The sequence below is a fragment of the Cygnus olor genome, chromosome 5 (assembly GCF_009769625.2).
Source record: "Cygnus olor isolate bCygOlo1 chromosome 5, bCygOlo1.pri.v2, whole genome shotgun sequence".
Lineage (NCBI taxonomy): Eukaryota > Metazoa > Chordata > Aves > Anseriformes > Anatidae > Cygnus > Cygnus olor.
In genome coordinates, this window is record NC_049173.1 from 6092298 (window position 1) to 6110507 (window position 18210).

Consider the following 18210-nt stretch of genomic DNA (forward strand, 5'->3'; position numbering starts at 1 on the left):
CCAACAGAATAAACACTTCCTTCATCTATAAATAATACCAACAAAGTACGCTTCCACTGTTTAGAGTGTAAACTTTGGAGCAGTATACTAGCAGAAGAGCATCTCAGAGGGATGCAAAGGAAAAACAAAGCTGAGTAATCAGATTGCAGTGTTGAAATTTAGAGAAATGCTACAAGTTTACACCTAGAGAAGTACATTAATCTCTTTGTTGCTAACACCTTAGTTCTCAGTTCAGGTAAGAATATTTTAATTGATTAAAATACCTTAAATCTTCCAAGAAAACAGTTTGTAAAGCCAAGAAACTCAAGTGTAATGTGCCTTGTGCTCTGGTAGCTACAGTTTAAATAAAGCAAAGCACTTAAATGTCCTTACGCGCATAGGCGATGTGCAGCTGAATTATGTGGGACTACGCAGATGCATGATGTAACCCTCATACTTACATGCCTTGCTGGATTGTGACCCAGAGGATGAAATGTGCTTTCATGTTTGGGTCTCAACTGTAACTTGAAGGATTTTCTGTAGCTATGCGTGCAATTCATTTTAACTGCTGTCTGTACTTTGGGTCTGGAGTTTGAATGCCAATCCGTATCCTTCTTGGCCGCGTATCGTGGCTATTTGTGCACAACCCTCTGCTGGTTTTAGATTAAGGAAATACCCTAAAATGCAGTAGCCATGAGAACCGTGTAATATGTGCGTAAGCTGTTTGTGTTTGGAGATGATTATAAGGAATTCACCAGTTGTCTAAGTTACATAAACCCAATCTTTAGGAAGGGGTGCAGAATGCAGAGAAATGTGGGCAGGTAAGCAGTTAAGTATTAGGCTGAAGGAACGTTTCATGAAGAAAGAATCAGTTTCTATCAATAAATAATTTTCTGGTTCCCCTAATCAAATATATTAAGTATTTGGACAGACCCTTCGTACAGATCTTGTATTCCTTCCGTCTGTAGGGAACCGTTCTAGGGCTGCAAAGTGAGACCCCTTAAGCTCAGGAACTGCTGGTTTTCACACTGCTTAAACTTTGAAAAACAGGTGAATTCCACAACATCCTAGTTTGGTGACCAGGATATTTAGAGTTGCAACAAGCTCAGGTTTGGACTCAGAAGAGCATCACCTCACTGTCTTGTCCATCAAAGGCAACTCCATAGCTCTGGCTGCGCTGGTGGTACCAGAGGTGAGCCTGGTAGTTGGTTGGACCCTCAAAGCCTTCTGCAAGGACTACAGCAGGTTTATTTTTTCCTCTTGGATTCTTTTTGTCTATTTTTAAATTGTCTTGATGGGGGAAAAAAAATCTAATTTTACTCCAGCAGTCATTCTCTATCCTTTTTTTTTTTTTTTTAACAAGATAGGAATGCTGGGGATGTGAGGGCAACATGACTTTGTAAATAAAAGCTCTTGGCGTGTACAAATGAACAAGCTCCAGCTTTTCCTAAGCTTCGAGGATTTGACTTCCAGGTCTTAATGTGCTTCTGGCATAGTTTTGATGTAATTTCCTTGCAAGCAAAGCCAGGTTACAGCTGTGCGCTTCAGAACATTTCCTATTTTATTCCCATTTGATTCTCATGTGTAGTCAGCAGGTTTGAAGTCTCGAGTGCTGCTTTTCCTATATCCTCACCAGAATCGTGGTAACGTTGCTGTGATGAGAACCGCAAATATTTTCTCGTAAAATGAAGAGTCTGGAAAATTGCTTATGTATCTTATATTAAATAATTTCATAATAATGCTTGGCTAAGCAGGAGATTTTGTGACCCTCATGGAAATATCTTCTAATCATCGGGCGTGTACTGGCTGCGTACAGCTTGAGACATAAAGACTGAAAATTCGGAAGGAGATGGGGTGATGATTCCACGTGTTTGATTTTCTTTGGGTTGTATAGAACAGTAATAGCACAACAGCCTTTGTGCTGAGGGTATCAGTTAAACACCGCAAGAGCATTCATTGCAGAAAGGTGGTATGGTGCTGTAAGGACTTGTCCACAGCTACATCTGTATTACCACAGGTGACAATTCTCGATTACGTTAACTATTTAAAAAAAAAAGTGGCAGTTTCCTGAGTAGGAAGCTGTTTCATCACAGGTGTGTGTGTGTAGTTTTGTAGTGTTTCTTTTTTTTTTCTCCTATATTTCAGGAATGGTTCAATTAATGCATTTGATGTTCGGTTGTTTTTTTTAATTGCTGTTATTCAAGCCTCACTTTGTTTTTGTAGTCTCAGCGACTAATCCCATCAGGACCTCTTTCCATGCAGCATATTTTTCCTCGTTTATTTTAACACTTTAGCTAAAACGCTGTGGGGTGCTGGGAGGGGGAATCTGCAGTCGCTTGACTTTACTGCGGTGGCCTTTGAAGAACCTGAGCAGTCCTGGTCCTAATAAGCCATTCTGGGCTCGAGGTCTGTTACCAAGAATTTCATTTTCCTCTTTTGGGTAGCGGTGGCAAGGGCTGGACACAAATTCTGCCTGATTCTTCTGAGTGGGGTTAGCTGAAGTTGATAAAAAGCAAATGCCGTTTTGTTTTGTTTTTCTTTCTGACTCAGAAATAGCAGTGAAGTAGTGCAGTTCTTCCACTAAAGAAAACATTCCTCGATGAATCTTCAGAATATCTTTCTGTAAATGGCAAATAGTGTTTGGTTGGTAATACTAGCAGGGAACAAAGATGCTGAGACTTCAAGCTGTGAATGAGAGGTCAGAAGAATGAAGTTTAAAGAACAGTTTTATTTAGCTGTTGCTTGAAGCATTTGATCAGGTCTGTTCAGTTCTTGGACTTTTTGAGGCTTATTTGTACTCCAGAATTGGATATTAGGGCCACTGTGTCTAGGAATGGGGTAATATTACAGTACTAGTGGCAATACTCTGTTGGTATTGCAAATAGGGGAAAAATTGCAGTTCAACTTTTATGACAGCATAATTCCAATTTTCTGCATGCTTTTTCTCCCCCTTTCCCTGTACAAGTCTTTTTATTCTGGTGAAACTGTATTGTTGTACCTGGTTCTGTTGGAGTAACTGCACATCACTATATGCTCTTTCTGATAAATGTGGGTGATTTGATGGGAACCCTTATTTTTACTTGCTTGCCTTGATCTTTGAGAAATTTTGAATCTTACTGCGTCTCGTTTATTGAAACATAAAATGAAGCAAGGCCTTTCTTTCTCCCAACTTCTGTCTGCAAAGACTGTAGCTTCCTCGGATCTCACAGTTCCTTTCTACAGTGCTTTCCTCAATGGGGCTTTGAATTTTGGCTGGAGTCTGCAGGAGTTTGTGTACTCTTAACAAAGCGTTTGTTTAATCTTGGTGTCTAAAATGGGTGTCTTTTGTTTATCTTCCAACACATTTTAAATAAGAAATCTTTGGAAAATGTTGTATAACCAGAAAGGGGCTGCAGCTAAACACCAGCGCGGGTATGTTTCTTGATTATTAATTTTTTCAAGCAAGGACCTTGGGGTTTTCATTCTGTTCCTACTGCTCACACAGCAGCGTATGACTATGCGCAGCTAGCTCATTGATTTTCAGAGATTTTTTTCCTAGTGATTGGGCTGCTTGTACTTTGGTACTGCTGCGTAGTGCTTTTTTCTTATACTCTACCACCTCTACTTTGAAGTACAAATATTCAGAAATAATCAAGAAATTTCTCAGGGCCAAGAAATATTACCTTTTTTTTTTTTTTTTTTTCTGAGGGTACCGGTCTTGTTAGGATCTTGATGAGCGACTGGTACTTGTGGATGCAGGTTGTATCTCCTCTCAAAATCAATTTAGTGATTCTTCTATTCCCAACAGTGGTCCTAGTGATTCTGGGAAGAAGTTATTTTCTTCAGTAACTGACCACAGAGCAAAAGAACTCCATAAAGAAATATTGAAGCTATATCACCCTCTTTCTAAATCTCTGCAGGAACAATTTGTTAGATGAGTTATCTTTTTCCATGTTCAGGACTTTCTTTTTTGGAAAATCAGATTACAAACATCTTTCGAGAAAGTTTGGACCTCAGCCAGCGTACATGCATGCTCAGAATAACAGCTCCTCGTTTAACCTTGGAACAGGTTTGGTTGTCTGGAGAAAAGGTAGATAACAGCAGAAAAAGGTGAAACGTGTTGCTGGAGGCAGGGTGCTAGCTTGGGAATGGTTGCCTTCTGTGTTCCAGAAAACTTTTGGAGGCTTTACCAATCCTCTGCGAAGTCCTGTCATCACCCCAATGCAAACAACAAATACATCGATGTAGGAAAACAAGTGGGATAAAATATTTTGCTGTTTAATATGAGGAGGCATTCAGAAAGGCTGTCAGCCCCTAGCAAGAACAGGGGATTTTAACCCAAAGCGGAGCTATCTTTAAATAGATAAAAGCTCAGTGAAATGGTTTATTAAAATAGCCCAATTTCTGCATTTTATTTCTTGTCCTACTTCTTTTTTGGGGCCAATTCACGTGTCTCTTTATTGGTCATCTATTCCTACATTTGAAAGTACACATTCAGAAACGTCAGCTCTAATCTTCAGTACTTTATTGATGTTGAGCCACGAATGCCAGGACTCAGTCATATAGCCTCCGATAGTTTTGAAATAGTTTCATTGGCAAGAAGCTTTTTCATGACTTCATTCAGCCCATGACTGTGGTGTAATTATGTCTCCTTGTCCGCGTGTTCTGTTTTATTTTAGTCATTCTTCTGATCCCTGGGACGATCTCTGACATGTTATTTGTTAATGTTAATTGATTTGGGGCTTCCAGTATGGACGCAGATTTTCATTCAGCAGGAGCTAACTTGAGAAATGTTTCCGTGCCTGCACAATTATATCCTGACTGGTTACTGCATCCAAGGCACGAGGGGGAAAGTGCCACGGATCAGGTTGGAGCTGAAGGCTTTGGATGCCCCTTTTCTATTCATCAAATTATACATACTGCTGCTGACTTCTTCTGTGTCCTGTAGTTCAAGTAAAGCTTGTAATCTTGCTTTATGCGTGCTCATTACAGCATACAGGGCATAATGTCACTCGGAGAATTGTTCCAGGAAACTGTAGCATGGGGACACTTCTCAGCTTAGGTTGGACAAATAGCTACGGCTGCAGTGCGCCTCATATAAGCAGCTTATCCTAGCGGAATGAGTACAATTCGAGCATTGTTTTAAAAGGATTATTAAATTATATATTGTTAAAGTACGAGCTTCAGATGGGGGGTGGTGGCTTTTCTTAGACAAAATGCTCGGTTCATAGTCTGAGATCTTGGAAAAATACATAAGGTTTTTGCAGGGGTATATGGATTTACGTTGATTATCCTTTGTGAACAATTTAAGACGTGTTCATATGAGCCTTCAAGCAAATGAAAAAGCATACGTAGAAGTTTATTTTCTTGTGTACCAGGAGTTAATACAGTTGCACTGGCTGGATAGTATAATTTGAGGGACAAATAAAGGGGCAAAGGGATTTCATGCATTCCACTGGTGTATCTGCGGTTGTCCATGGTTGTCCATGGTCTGGTATACTAATTACCCTCCTTTTCTTTGCCACTCAGTTCTCCAATTGCATCTATTTTCAAGGGTTTTAGCTACTGACTCTTTGGCATGCTCCATTCATTATTTCAGTTTTGTTTCTAATGCTGCAGTCCTTTGAATTTTGGCACCCTTGTGTTTTATCCCAGATCTTGTTACTTGTGTTGATTTTTCTAGGCCTGTACAGTACTCTCGCTTTTCTGTCTGCAAACTGTGACTTGAGTTTTTCATGCACTTGCTGTAGAGGTTCTCCTTCAGCTTGACCTCTACGGAGTCAGCGTTTCTGAAGTCATGCTTCAGATGCACTCGTAGATGCGTAGATGCATCCCTGGGTATGCATATTTATGCAGAATGTTCAGTCTCACTTCTTTTAATTAAAAAAATATTTAATAAAAAAAATAATTAGAGAGGCTTCTAATTTTTTGTTCTTGGGAGCCAAAACCCAGGAACTGCAGAAAGCTCTTTCTTTCAGGAGTAACTAATGGAAGGCATAGGCACTGAGATGGTGAACCAAGAGTCAGCCTCGGTTAAAACTGTAGTTTGTTTGACCGGTCGCTGTGACAGTTGCAGTGCCTGATGGTCTTCTGGTTACCCTTCTGAAGAAAATCTTGCACCTCCGATGTTCCTACAGGGCACTGCTGTTGTCGTACTGTACAGATTCGTCCTCCTCTAAGGAAAAAACAACGGGAGGTTTACATTCACCAATAGATGCACCGGTAAGCTTCCAGATTCAAGGGCATTTTCTCTGACTTTGGCTTTAGTAGAGATAGGAATGCTGTCTGCCTCTGTTGGTTGTTCATACATTGCTCGAGCATCTTGAAAGTGGAGGCATCCAGGTTGGGTATCCCAGTGCCAAAGATGACCAGATGGCTGCAGGTGACTAAAGAACTGTAGAAGAGGGGTGAGCCAAGCCGTGCTTGGAGTCTGGGTGCATGCAGACTCTTCTGGGCCTGACTTCTCTGTCTTTAGTGGTGTTACTTAATGAAGTCCTGCTGTAACTTGGTTGCTTGCACTGCTGCAGGTCAGCCTGATTTGCATACGTGGTTATATATGCTTAACTAAAGGTGTCATCCTGGCTTAAGCAGCATAGCGCTCACAGCTCCTCGTGAAAGAACGGATGAAGTGCTGGTGAGTTAGGTAGGCAGTGATGTGTGAAAGATGCCTCTAGATAGGGACTCGAGAGCAGGTTTAAGATTTTTTTTTTTTAGTAGGGAGGCCTCATAGCTTTCTTATGTCAGTCTGTGTGTTTTTTCTGCTCCTTTAAAACTTAAAGAAAAAAAAGGTAACTTTAAGACTGCATAAGGGGGAAGTAGCAGGTAGCCTGTGTTTCCTAAGAATTCACAAACTGGTCGTTACTAAAACCCACTTTTCTGAACATGAACTGAAATTGTGGAAGAGTCGAAGGCTTGGCACATTCATCCTACTTGCGAGTAAACTATGCTTTCCCTTTGGATACAGAAAGGATTTTGAGAACCTGGCCTTGCACGCCTCCAGGTGTGGAGTGGTGTTATGGTGGAAGTACGACTAGCTAGAGCATTGCGAGGAAGGTGACTGCGGTCTGTTGCTGCAGTTTCCAGAAGGTGAATACTTCATGCCATGGGCTCTGAATAATTTCCTAAGTAAAAGGTATGTGTGACCACATTGTGGTTATCCTGCTCTCTGGTTGTATTCACATCTCTGGTGGGTAGCTCACACCCTCGAAGAATCATGTGTCAACATCTCACCTCCGAGGCTTAATTTAGAAGAATAGCAACAGCTTTCGTTTTGCCTCCTGGGAAGGGATAAGGCAGCTTGATTTTAAATGGAGAGCAGATTCATTGAGTTTTTTTAATCGTGGCTTAGGTGATGAACTACTGAGGGGGATGAACAGCTTCCAGAGCACAGCTCTGAGTATTGGGTACCTAGTAATGTGAGAGACTTGAAGGAAAACTGCTTTTCCTGCCTCAAATTTGTGGTTGGTTTAACTATGTCTTCTTCTTAGTGCTTTTAGTTGGTTGTTTTTTAAACACAGTAATAAAAAAAAATACTTTGCAAAATGTGGCATTTGTCAGGGCTCTTTCTGCTTTTTGAGCTCTAAATTCAGGTGAGACAATTGAATTCTGTTTTGTGATCTCTTCAACAATAAGAAAGTGCTATACATTAGTTTAAACTCTCCTGCTGACGAGGGGTGAATAAGAAGTCTGTTCCGTGAAATAATTCCCCGTTTGATCTATGGCAGCATTCTGTAATTATTTTGATCGCTCTGACTTCATTAGAGCTGTATGTCAAGATAAAAACATCTAAGTCGTATTTTTTCCTAGCAACTGCAGTAACGTGAACCTCATGCATGTGCTTAAGATACGAGAGCGGCGTGCACCATATTTTGCTGCCTAGTTTGAGGTTGCATGGGCATGGTTATTTCGTGCCCCCTTGAGAAGAGCCAGAACCGAAGAGCAGGGGCTGGCGTGAGAGGAAGCAGAGGTGTACTGCTGCTGACATCTCTCTCCATGCAGCTGAAATATGCGTGGCTTTTGTTTTTGTTAGCAAAGCATGTGAGCAAAAGCGTATAACCAGCGCGTGTGCCTCGCATTTGGATCCCTGTCATGGTGAGATCAAATATAAACACTTCTTGCCTGTTTATTTTAACACGTACAGATGTTTCAGAAAGGGTGACAGTGGATTGGAGGAGACATGCTGGAAGGCTTTGTTGCATACACGGTTTCATTTCTAGCTGGGGATGTGCTGGAGTAACATGCAAGCAAAAAGTGATGTTATCACTTAGCGAGCTGATGTAACATATTCCACATAGATGGTAAAACCTCCTAAAATCCCTGGTAAACTAACTTCTTTCCTAGTACAGCAGCTTAGCTAGGGCCTCGGGTAAAATCTTATTTTGAGATTCATCTCAGTTGTTTTTTGTCTGCCGTCTTCCAATAGAAAAGCTTGTGTTATTCCCTTACGTAGTATTGTATAACAGTGATTTGCACATTCTTTTGTGCCTGCTGAATTTGCAAGTATGTAAAATGTGCGACCTATTTTGTGTGATTCTTCTTCTTTTTTTTTAATAATGAATGCTCAAATAAACTGATGTGGATTAGAAGGGTGGGTTGGATGGGTAGGGTGTGAGAGCCATGAGGATAAACCAGTCAGTTTGCAAATGTAATTCTTCATTTCTTAAGCATGAATATTTGCTGCATCACATCCCAGTGATTTGAGGTGGAGAAGGATTGGGTGTGCAATATATTGGGCTGGCTTGAAAAAAAAAAAAACAGCATGAATTTACAACGTGTGATTTTTATTTCTGAACAGGTTTCTTTAAACTTGTCAGGGGTAGTTGTCTTTCACTGAAGCATGAATACATTAAGGTTTTAAGTAAATCTGCAGCACAGACATCTGAGAAGCTTGCTGTGTAATTTAACTGAAAATCTAAGGATGAGCTTTCACAAGATGGCTGAGCCATGCTAATGGCTTGCTGCTGCCTAAAGGGACAGCTGCTCTGTTCCTTCTGTGTCTTGCTCCTAGTTATCCAGTCTTGTCACTTTTTTTATGCAGGCTCTGGCATTCATCTCGACTCTCCAGATCGCTTTACCTGCTTAAAAAACAAACAAACAAATCTCCCCCCTCTCCCCCCAAAGGAAAACTTAATCATTTTCCTTTTGTTAACCCACCACCATCACAAAAGCAGAAGGTGAGCAGTACTTCATGGCCGGGCAGTAGGGGTCTAGGGAATGTCACTGGCCGGGAAACATTGAACTCTTTCCTTGGCCCAGTAATTGCAGGGAACATTACTATTCAGATGTGTGCCAATCTCATTTTATATCAAACTCATTTTTTATATACTGATACTAGAGACTTTTGTCAAAACAATGCATGATAGTGGAATAAAGTTCTTCAAGTATAACAGCTGAAAATACTTTAAAAAAAAATAAAAAGTACAGTTCAGCTTGTAGCAATGTCGTTGTTTAAATGAGATGAAAGCGATGCAAATTTGACTTTAGAGAAAATTAGGCTTTGTGTTTTTGCCATCTTAGCATTACTTGCACCTTCTATTATTTAATAGTTTCCATTAGTTTATTTACTACTTATGTTCAATAATACCTTAATACTTTTTTCTTTCTTTTCAGAACTGAAGGCAAGTCATCATGGGAGCATTTTTAGACAAGCCAAAGATGGAGAAGCATAATGCCCAAGGGCAAGGGAATGGGCTTCGTTACGGTCTGAGTAGTATGCAAGGCTGGCGAGTTGAAATGGAGGATGCACATACAGCTGTGATTGGTTTGCCAAATGGACTTGATGGATGGTCATTTTTTGCTGTATATGACGGGCACGCTGGATCCCAGGTTGCCAAGTACTGCTGTGAGCATTTATTAGATCACATCACAAGCAACCAGGATTTTAAAGGGCCAGATGGGCCCCCATCTGTGGAAAGTGTAAAGAGTGGCATCAGAACAGGTTTTCTGCAAATTGATGAACACATGAGAGTCATCTCCGAGAAGAAACATGGTGCAGACAGAAGCGGGTCAACAGCTGTGGGTGTCATGATTTCTCCCCAACACACATACTTCATCAACTGTGGAGACTCGAGAGGTTTACTTTGTAGAAACAGGAAGGTTCACTTCTTCACGCAGGATCACAAACCGAGTAATCCACTGGAGAAAGAGCGTATACAGAATGCAGGTGGCTCTGTAATGATTCAGCGTGTGAATGGTTCCCTCGCTGTTTCAAGGGCGCTTGGAGACTTTGATTACAAATGTGTCCATGGGAAAGGTCCTACAGAACAGCTAGTCTCACCCGAGCCTGAAGTTTATGAAATTGAGAGATCAGAAGAAGATGATCAATTCATCATCCTGGCTTGCGATGGTATCTGGGATGTTATGGGAAATGAAGAGCTGTGTGACTTTGTAAGATCCAGACTTGAAGTCACTGATGACCTTGAGAAAGTTTGCAATGAGATAGTTGACACCTGCTTGTACAAGGTAGCAAGACTTGAGAGGAAAAGTTTGTGTTTTCACTATTAGATGTTTATGAATGAGTTAAGAATAATAAGTTTTGATTTCAGTTGATAAGTATGTTCTCTGTTAACATGACCTTGAAAGTAATTACTATGATCCCTATAAAAATGGTGATAGAGGGGAAACAAGCATGCAACAGTAACAGTAGGGGCATCTTTGATGAAGAGTTGAAAATCATGTACAGATATGTTGTGATACCTGGGAAATGAGAAGCTAATGGGAGCGTATGGGCAAGCCAAGGACAATAACTGTCCTTTTCTATTTCACAACATACCTTACAAAACCTTAACTCTTTCATCAGACTAGAAGATATTCTTTCTATTCCTGCTTTTCCCTTCCTCTCATGGGCATATGGTAACTTTACTGCCGTAATTACATCAAGGTAAATGCAGAATGATTGAACCCTGACTTCTTATTTTACGATTTAAAGTTTTCTCTCAATTATATGAAGTTCTGACTTCCAAAGTCAGCTTTTGTTCTGGTTTAATTACTGTACTTCTCATTCAGTGTTGTGTCATACAGCTGTGAAGCTAACGCAGGAAAAGATAGGACTGTTTTGTTTAACAAATCTATGCAATTTTGTGTACAATGACTTCCACCTTGTGTTAACAAGCTGTAGGATGGTGCAGTTAAGAGATTTGAAATACTTAGTTTCATGGCTTATTACTTAATTTTCCAAAGGCACGCTGTAAGTCATAATGTAATATGCCCAACATTTTTGATACTAAAGAAGCAAGAGAGCATCTCGGCTCTTGCCACGTGGCTACAAAGGTCATTGTTTCCCATTTGGAAAAAAGGAATCACTTTCCAACACTTTGGAAGATTAATAATGCATATAGTTTTGTTTACAGTTTTTCTGGTAGCCTTGAAAACAAGGGAATGAACACTGGCTTGTGGATGCTGTAGACTTTGCAGTAGCCAGTTGTCAGCACCTCTTCATACACCCGTATATACTTTTTAAAACATTTCTGCTTGTTCTTGATGTTATTTGCATTTAATTTGCATTAACTGCTAAGCATATAGATGCGTGTTTGTAGACAAGAGCTCAGGGATACTGAAAGCAAACTAAACGGTTACTTTTCCTAAGCAGGTGTCTGTATTCTAATATATTTGAGTATTAGAGTTGCGTTTAATTTTTAAACATTTCCATTTCAAAGAATGCTTTTGTAAAGGCCAGAGCCCCTTCCAGCTGGTCTTTTAACAGATACTCTAACCTCTAATTTTTCTTTTTAGAAAAGGGAAAAAAAAAAAAAATCAATAGCAGTGTTTTTAGGTGGAAGCACTGTCTGAATTCAACAACTTCTTATGTACTGTTTTTAAGCAGTACAGATTTTGTTTACTGATTTAATATTTCAACTGTTTTCTCAGAATGATCAGTGTTTCCTTAAAACAAGAGGGAACACAGCCTTGTAATTGCACATCACTTACTAGTAATGTCATTTTTAAAAAGACAACAGGCTGTCTAATTGGCTCCAGATAGTCTTCAGACCCAGAAGTGGAAAAGAATATAATGACTTAAAAGGTAGTTTTTACTGAACAAACTACAAAAAGTAGATTTCTGGAATTCTGGGAGGGAAAAAAAAATAAGGATAATGGTGATGATAATCTGTGGGAGCAAAAATTGCATTCTAGTACCATGATTGGTGAATTCTTGTGTGTAAAATGCTTTGATGTGGATTTAGTCTGGTATGTATGCATTCTCAAATCGTTTTTTCTTTTCCACCAGGGAAGTCGAGACAACATGAGTGTGATATTGATCTGTTTTCCGAATGCACCAAAGGTATCACCAGAGGCGGTGAAAAGGGAGGCAGAGTTGGACAAGTACCTGGAAAGCAGAGTAGAAGGTGGATCATTTAAAAAAAAATAAGTAACTTTGTTTCTAAACAGACCCCCTGACCCCTTTCCCTTTCCAACAACTAATTGTATACAGGCTTTTTAGTAGACTTTCAAGTGCCATTGGCCATCTAGTGTACATCTCTGAAAAAGGCACTCTTACAGTCCTGCTGTATGTCCTGACAAAATTCTGCTATGAAAGTGCAGCAGACTGTAGCCATGAAAATTGTTCAGGGTGTCAGAGAGGATTCATTTGTGCTCAGTGTTCTTCATGAGTCCATTGACAACACTAAATTCAGACCAGTAAATCCCTCTTCCTGTTACATGGAGTTAAACGAAATAGTCAGAATATCTTGTAAAGTGTCTACGAAGGTGGTAATTTGAGTGCCACTTTTCTGTGTAGCTCTGTCTGCAAGTTAGCCAGAAAAATATTTTATTACACAATTGTGGTAGGGTTACAGCTTAATTACTGTCATCTTAAAGGCACCTGGTAACATGCATACTTACTTGAAAGCATGTCAGAAGTTTGTTAAAGCTAATCTTTAAGCATTCCTGATGAGCACAATCTGGGAGCACATCTTTAAACAAAATTTTGAAATTATTATCAAAGATGTATTTCTGGAGTTCTTAAACTTTCAGCTGAAACTGCAAGTCTTAGGTGTTTTGGCTCACCTAACTAAAAATGGCATTTAAAATCAGTTTCATTTAAGAGATTTCTCATTAAAACTGGATTTACAGTGCCTTTTGATATTTAAAGATGATCACAGCTTGGATTTTGTTTCTGAAATGTAAGACACAACCGTATGCATTGTTTGCATAGGTTAAGTCTATTTTTGAAGTGGACTCCTCTAGACCTGTATGTTACCAGTCTAGTTATGTACATATACTGCAAGAATCCTTAATAGCACATGTGGCACAATACACAGAGTACTTAGTAACATGGTATCAGTGATTAGTATGCCACAGGAATATATTGTGCACTTTTTTCCTCCTTAACTTGTATGAAGGTAATGCAAAGTGTAACTTCCGAAGTTTCACAGAGGGCTTGTTCATGTGGGAATTCTGGGTTCAGACGAATTAATGTGCAGTTTAAAGCACTTGCTACCTTGTAGGTGCTCCTTCAGGAAGTACTGCCTTTTTCGAGGGCCTTGTTCCTGAGTCTTGGCAAACTACAGCTGTTCTGCCCCCGAATAAATGTCCAGACAGAGCATTTCTGTGTTTTATATAACTTCTCCCTAACAGGAAAAGTTGGTGCACAGTAAGCTATAGTGTGAATCTTTTTGACAGCGTAGCAGGAGTACCCACACGTACGGTAGCACTGCATGAGTTGAGTGTCAGATGGCTTTCTCCATTTCAGAGCAGTGAACAGCAGACATTTGAAGAGCTCACTATATAGGCCCACTCACAGAACTGGTGAAGAGCAAGTATGCTGTAAATTCACCCGTTAATTTATACCATGTTAACTCTCCTAATTACCTTACCTTATTACCTTCATACCTTAGCTATTTTGTCTTACTTCAAGCAAACCCATGACATGGAATATGAAGATAGCTTCAAGTTTAGGCTGCATTTCAGCTGACCCCATTGTACCCTTAAGAATATTAACAGTGGGGGAAGTTAACACTTTTGTACAGACTCCTCAGTAAATGAAGAACCTAACACTGGAACTGCATGTGATTATGGTACATACAATGAAATTGATTGCCAATTCTTTCCACTTATACAAATATAACATTTCAGGAATGAGTGAAGTGTCATACTTGAATAGAGGCAGAAGGATTCTGTATGTAGTTATAAAGCACTTTAATACTAATTTAATGACATGTTATCTGAACTACTTGAGGAAATGCATTGTACTTCCCCTCAAGGGTCTTTACTTCTTTTTAGAGTTGTCCTCAGTCTTCTGTCTATTGTTGCACAAAGATATTTAAATTAATGAACATGTAGTAAACACTACTCAACCCCACGGTAATCTATATCAGCTGAAGGCAGAACTTGTCATTTTAGCTCTTACATGTGAGGGAAGTTGAGAGGCTGAAATAAAGCAGAACTTCAAGTATAGGTGTCGATTAATTTTGTTATGTTTAACTTGATAATTCTTGTGCAGTTATATTGTTTCTTGGTGGAAATGGATTATGTGGAATTGGCAAGTAGGGGAAGACTGCTACAGCCTCTGAGGTTTTCAACACTATAGTAAATATTCTTCCTCTTAACATAAGCACTGCCACACTTAAAGCATCTTGACTTTAAAAGCCTAACCTGTAGCTGAAGGATCTAGAAAATATAAAGACCACTTTTAGAATTCTCTTACTAATTTGTAATATCAAAGTTCAAATTCATTAAAGCAGAAACCTGGTGAAAAATGCATATAATGTGTTCTTCTGCACTTTGGTACTCAGTGTAGTCCTAACAGGTAATGAGATTTGATGCTTACCAGTGTGCATTTTTCCTGGTTGTGCTTTTATTCCCTCGGCCTAGAACATATCTTTATACTGTGAAGTAGTAGTGCAAGTTTTAAGACTGAACAGGGCTTATTACTGATGGGCCTCTTGAACAAGAGGGTGTTGTAACTAGATGATCTTTGAGGTCCATTCCAGCCCAAATCATTCTTTGAACAAGGAGAGTTGATTCAGTTTTTAAAAAAAATGAGAGCTTTCTACTCACTGTGTCACCTTGGACTCTCCTTTTATCAATTCTTGATGTGTTTGTGGTCCAGATAGCTACAACAGATAATAATAGAAGAAGCAGCAAGTGTGGAGAAGCATCGTTGTGCCATTACTTGCGATAAATCAGTGTTTCTCCTAAAATGTCATGTAAACTTCCTGGTAGTTTACATCCTAATTAGTCATTCCGAAATGAATTGCTATTATTTGCACTAATATGTGAGTTATTGACGTGTTGGCTCTAAAAAGACACTTGTGTACGGTTCTTTTTCTGTTCTCAGTTTACTACATATAAGCATACAGTAATAGATAGTCTTTGCAATATTTATATCTATGTAGAGATAAATAAATTTCAGTTAGCTGTTACGTGTTCCCTCCCATATTTACACAACATTGAAACTTTGGCTTTTTCTTAAACTTTGTGTGGAATTCTATTTCAGAATATGAAGTAAGCAGATATGTTTAAAATCCTTTATTTTAGGGTTGTAAGTACACTTTTCCAGTACGTGATGCCATGAAAATGTGTAGAAGGTTTAAAACTAAATTGAAGAGGGAGGGGGGCTTGTAAGATGTACTGAAAGAAGGTATTCCAATAAATTAAACACAGCTAGCAGACCGACTCCATTTGTTGTGTCATCAGTGTTCATTCAGTCTGTATCTTTAGTTTTCTCAAAATATAAATGTATTCATTTAGTGGAGACTGTATGTTAAATGTACTGCAGTTACAGGTTGTGAAACTGTGTAGTATAGGTAAAATATAAATTCCTTATTTTTGTACAGCAGAACTCTAGCTCTAGCACAATGTAGAATATACTAGATGTTCAAAATTGCACAATAAAGGAACTTGGCAAACCAAATCTGAGATCTTGCTTCTTATTCAGATTTATGAGTGTTAGATTATTTACTAAATGTTAGATGGTAAAATGAATTTTGGCCATAGATTTTTGAGGGAACTGCAAGTTTTTAAGGTACCTGTGGTGTGTGGTGTTAAACATTTAAAATGTAGGTTTTGAATTGACCAGGTTAAAGCTTTGTGTTGCAGAGTCTGATGCTGGTTGAGGACTAGACAGTGTTTCCAGTGTACATTGCAAATAATTTACACAGCTGACTGCAAATAGACCTGATTGGTTTTGTAAACACACACAGCCATGAAAAGCAATTGCATGCACAAAAATTCACTTTTTTTTTTTTTACTAAAAAGTAAAACTGTTCATTTTAAAAGATTCAATTTGCCATACCTCATTAATTAAATTATAAAATGGAAACTTGGTATGCTATCTGGAATTATCATTTAGGGTAAAAACTGAATGCTAAAGTGTTTATTTCAGAAGTGGTACTGATGAGTTCCAACCACTTCAAGTTGTATAAATACTTTCTGACATGAAGAATAGTGTGTGTATTTGTATGTGTGTGTATATACACGTGTATATATGCACACGTGCTCATTGTATGTGGGCTGCAATATTCACTTGAAGATCAACAGTGCCAAGTCTTAATTCATCTCATTTCTGAGCTCTTGTTTACAGAAGACCTGATGAGATGCATTTTTTAAAAGTTTTTTTAATTTTATTTATTTTTTTTTTTAAACTTTAAAAAATTTTTTTAAAACTTTAAAAAATTTCATAAAATCCCTACTTAAAGAGAATCTTTCCAGGAGTGGTACAGTGAAATCTCTTGAGAGTTCAAATAAAATTGTGTGCTTACTGCTTTAAAAACAAAAAACAAAAACAGGTCTAAGAATAAAATTAAAGAACTAATTCCCTAACAAATGTGACTGTGGCTACAGAACAGAGCCTCTTCAGCCAGAAGTTGGAGTGGATCAGCTTTAAATAACTGCCCAGTAGTCACACGTTCCCCAAGTTGAGTGAAGGATGGAGCTGTCTCTTAACTCTGATGTCCCTGGCTTTTAATTTGTACATAACGTTAGGAACTATTTGCATGTTGTGGTCATGCGGTAAGGTACAAGTACTGGCTTATACACATACAGCCACAGGAGTTATTTTTCATGTGTATGAACTTTCGTTTCTTGAAAATACCGTGTTTTGTATGATGGCGATAATCTTTTACCTTCTATTGCAGTGATAAAGCTGATGTTAATATTTGCCTCATGCCCATTGCATTTTGTTGGGACGATAAAATAATGATACAATAGGAAAGCCATTAAAGAAATTGTTTCCACGTGTATTAGGTAGCTGTGTATTTCTAAAACCATTATGCATGTTAACAGCAGGATATCTTGTCTCAAAACCATCACAGGTTCTTTTTCTCACTGAACCAAAGTTAACGTTTACCATGTTGAGTCTGGTCTGTCATTGATTTCTTATATTAACAGAAGTTAAGCTGCCTTTTTATAAAACTGAGTGTTTCAATCTTTTTAAGTTAAATTTGGACTGCACTTACAAAAAAAGTACTTCTGATTCCCAGAGATCATAAAGAAGCAGGGTGAAGGAGTACCAGACTTAGTCCATGTGATGCGTACGTTAGCAACTGAGAGCATCCCAAACCTCCCGCCAGGGGGTGAATTGGCAAGCAAGTGAGTTCACATCAATGTAAATGTGTTGTTTTTTATTTTATTTTATTTAAATTTAAACTTAACATTAAGGCCACTCTTAAAAGTGGGGGGAGGGAAGAAAGGATACAGTACAAAATATGATCTGTTCTCCAATTCTGATTATTGAATTGCTCTGAATGAGAAGGGACAGTATAAAACAGAGTCAACTTGTTGATCACTACTAAAATTGAAAGTCAAAATGTAATTTGGGGATGGGTCTTTTTTAAGGGTGGCCTGAGTGTCTCTTGGTTTTTTGTAATTAACTGGGTTTTCTGGGAGGGAGGTTGTGTGTCTGAAGATGCAAAAATAATGCACTGACTTTAGTAGCTACTTGGAGATATGGTTCTGCACTTCAGGAAGACATGCATATAATGTTTTGCTTGGCAGTTTTTCTTGTTTGCAGCTGAGGCACTATTGTCATTGCTTGAAAGTTTGCTTATGCATCTCTCTGCTTGTGACAAATACAAAAACTCTATAGAAGTCTATTGAAGTTAAGTAGAGTGTTATATTTAAAACTTTAAATAGGCTGGCTTTGTCCTTGAGTTCAGGGCTGGTGCTGTGTCTCATAAATAGATGTTCAGCACTTAAGGGAGAGATGTACTTAGCTCGTTTGCCCACCAAGTGCTTTTTGGTTCAAAAGATTATTCATGAACCTGTACCGTGCAGATTGAGCACATGTGCTATGGACAGTCTATTTTTAATACTTCA

At 38.8% G+C, this 18210-nt stretch overlaps 1 protein-coding gene across 9 annotated transcripts in view; it reads left to right on the forward strand.

The window, feature by feature from the left end:
• Positions 1–18210, forward strand: part of PPM1A (protein phosphatase, Mg2+/Mn2+ dependent 1A) — a 28650-nt gene that overhangs the window by 4748 nt on the left and 5692 nt on the right. For 4 of the 9 annotated variants that reach the window (XM_040559797.1, XM_040559791.1, XM_040559792.1 and 1 more), the window contains exons 2-4: positions 9568–10419; positions 12182–12299; positions 17376–17484. In XM_040559797.1, the coding sequence (XP_040415731.1) occupies positions 9586–10419; positions 12182–12299; positions 17376–17484 (1061 nt within the window). In that variant the 5' untranslated portion in view covers positions 9568–9585. Of the gene's footprint in view, positions 1–6095; positions 6181–6941; positions 7091–9113; positions 9132–9567; positions 10420–12181; positions 12300–17375; positions 17485–18210 lie in introns of those variants that run through there. The other 5 variants (XM_040559794.1, XM_040559799.1, XM_040559793.1 and 2 more) reach the window with 3 other exon arrangements.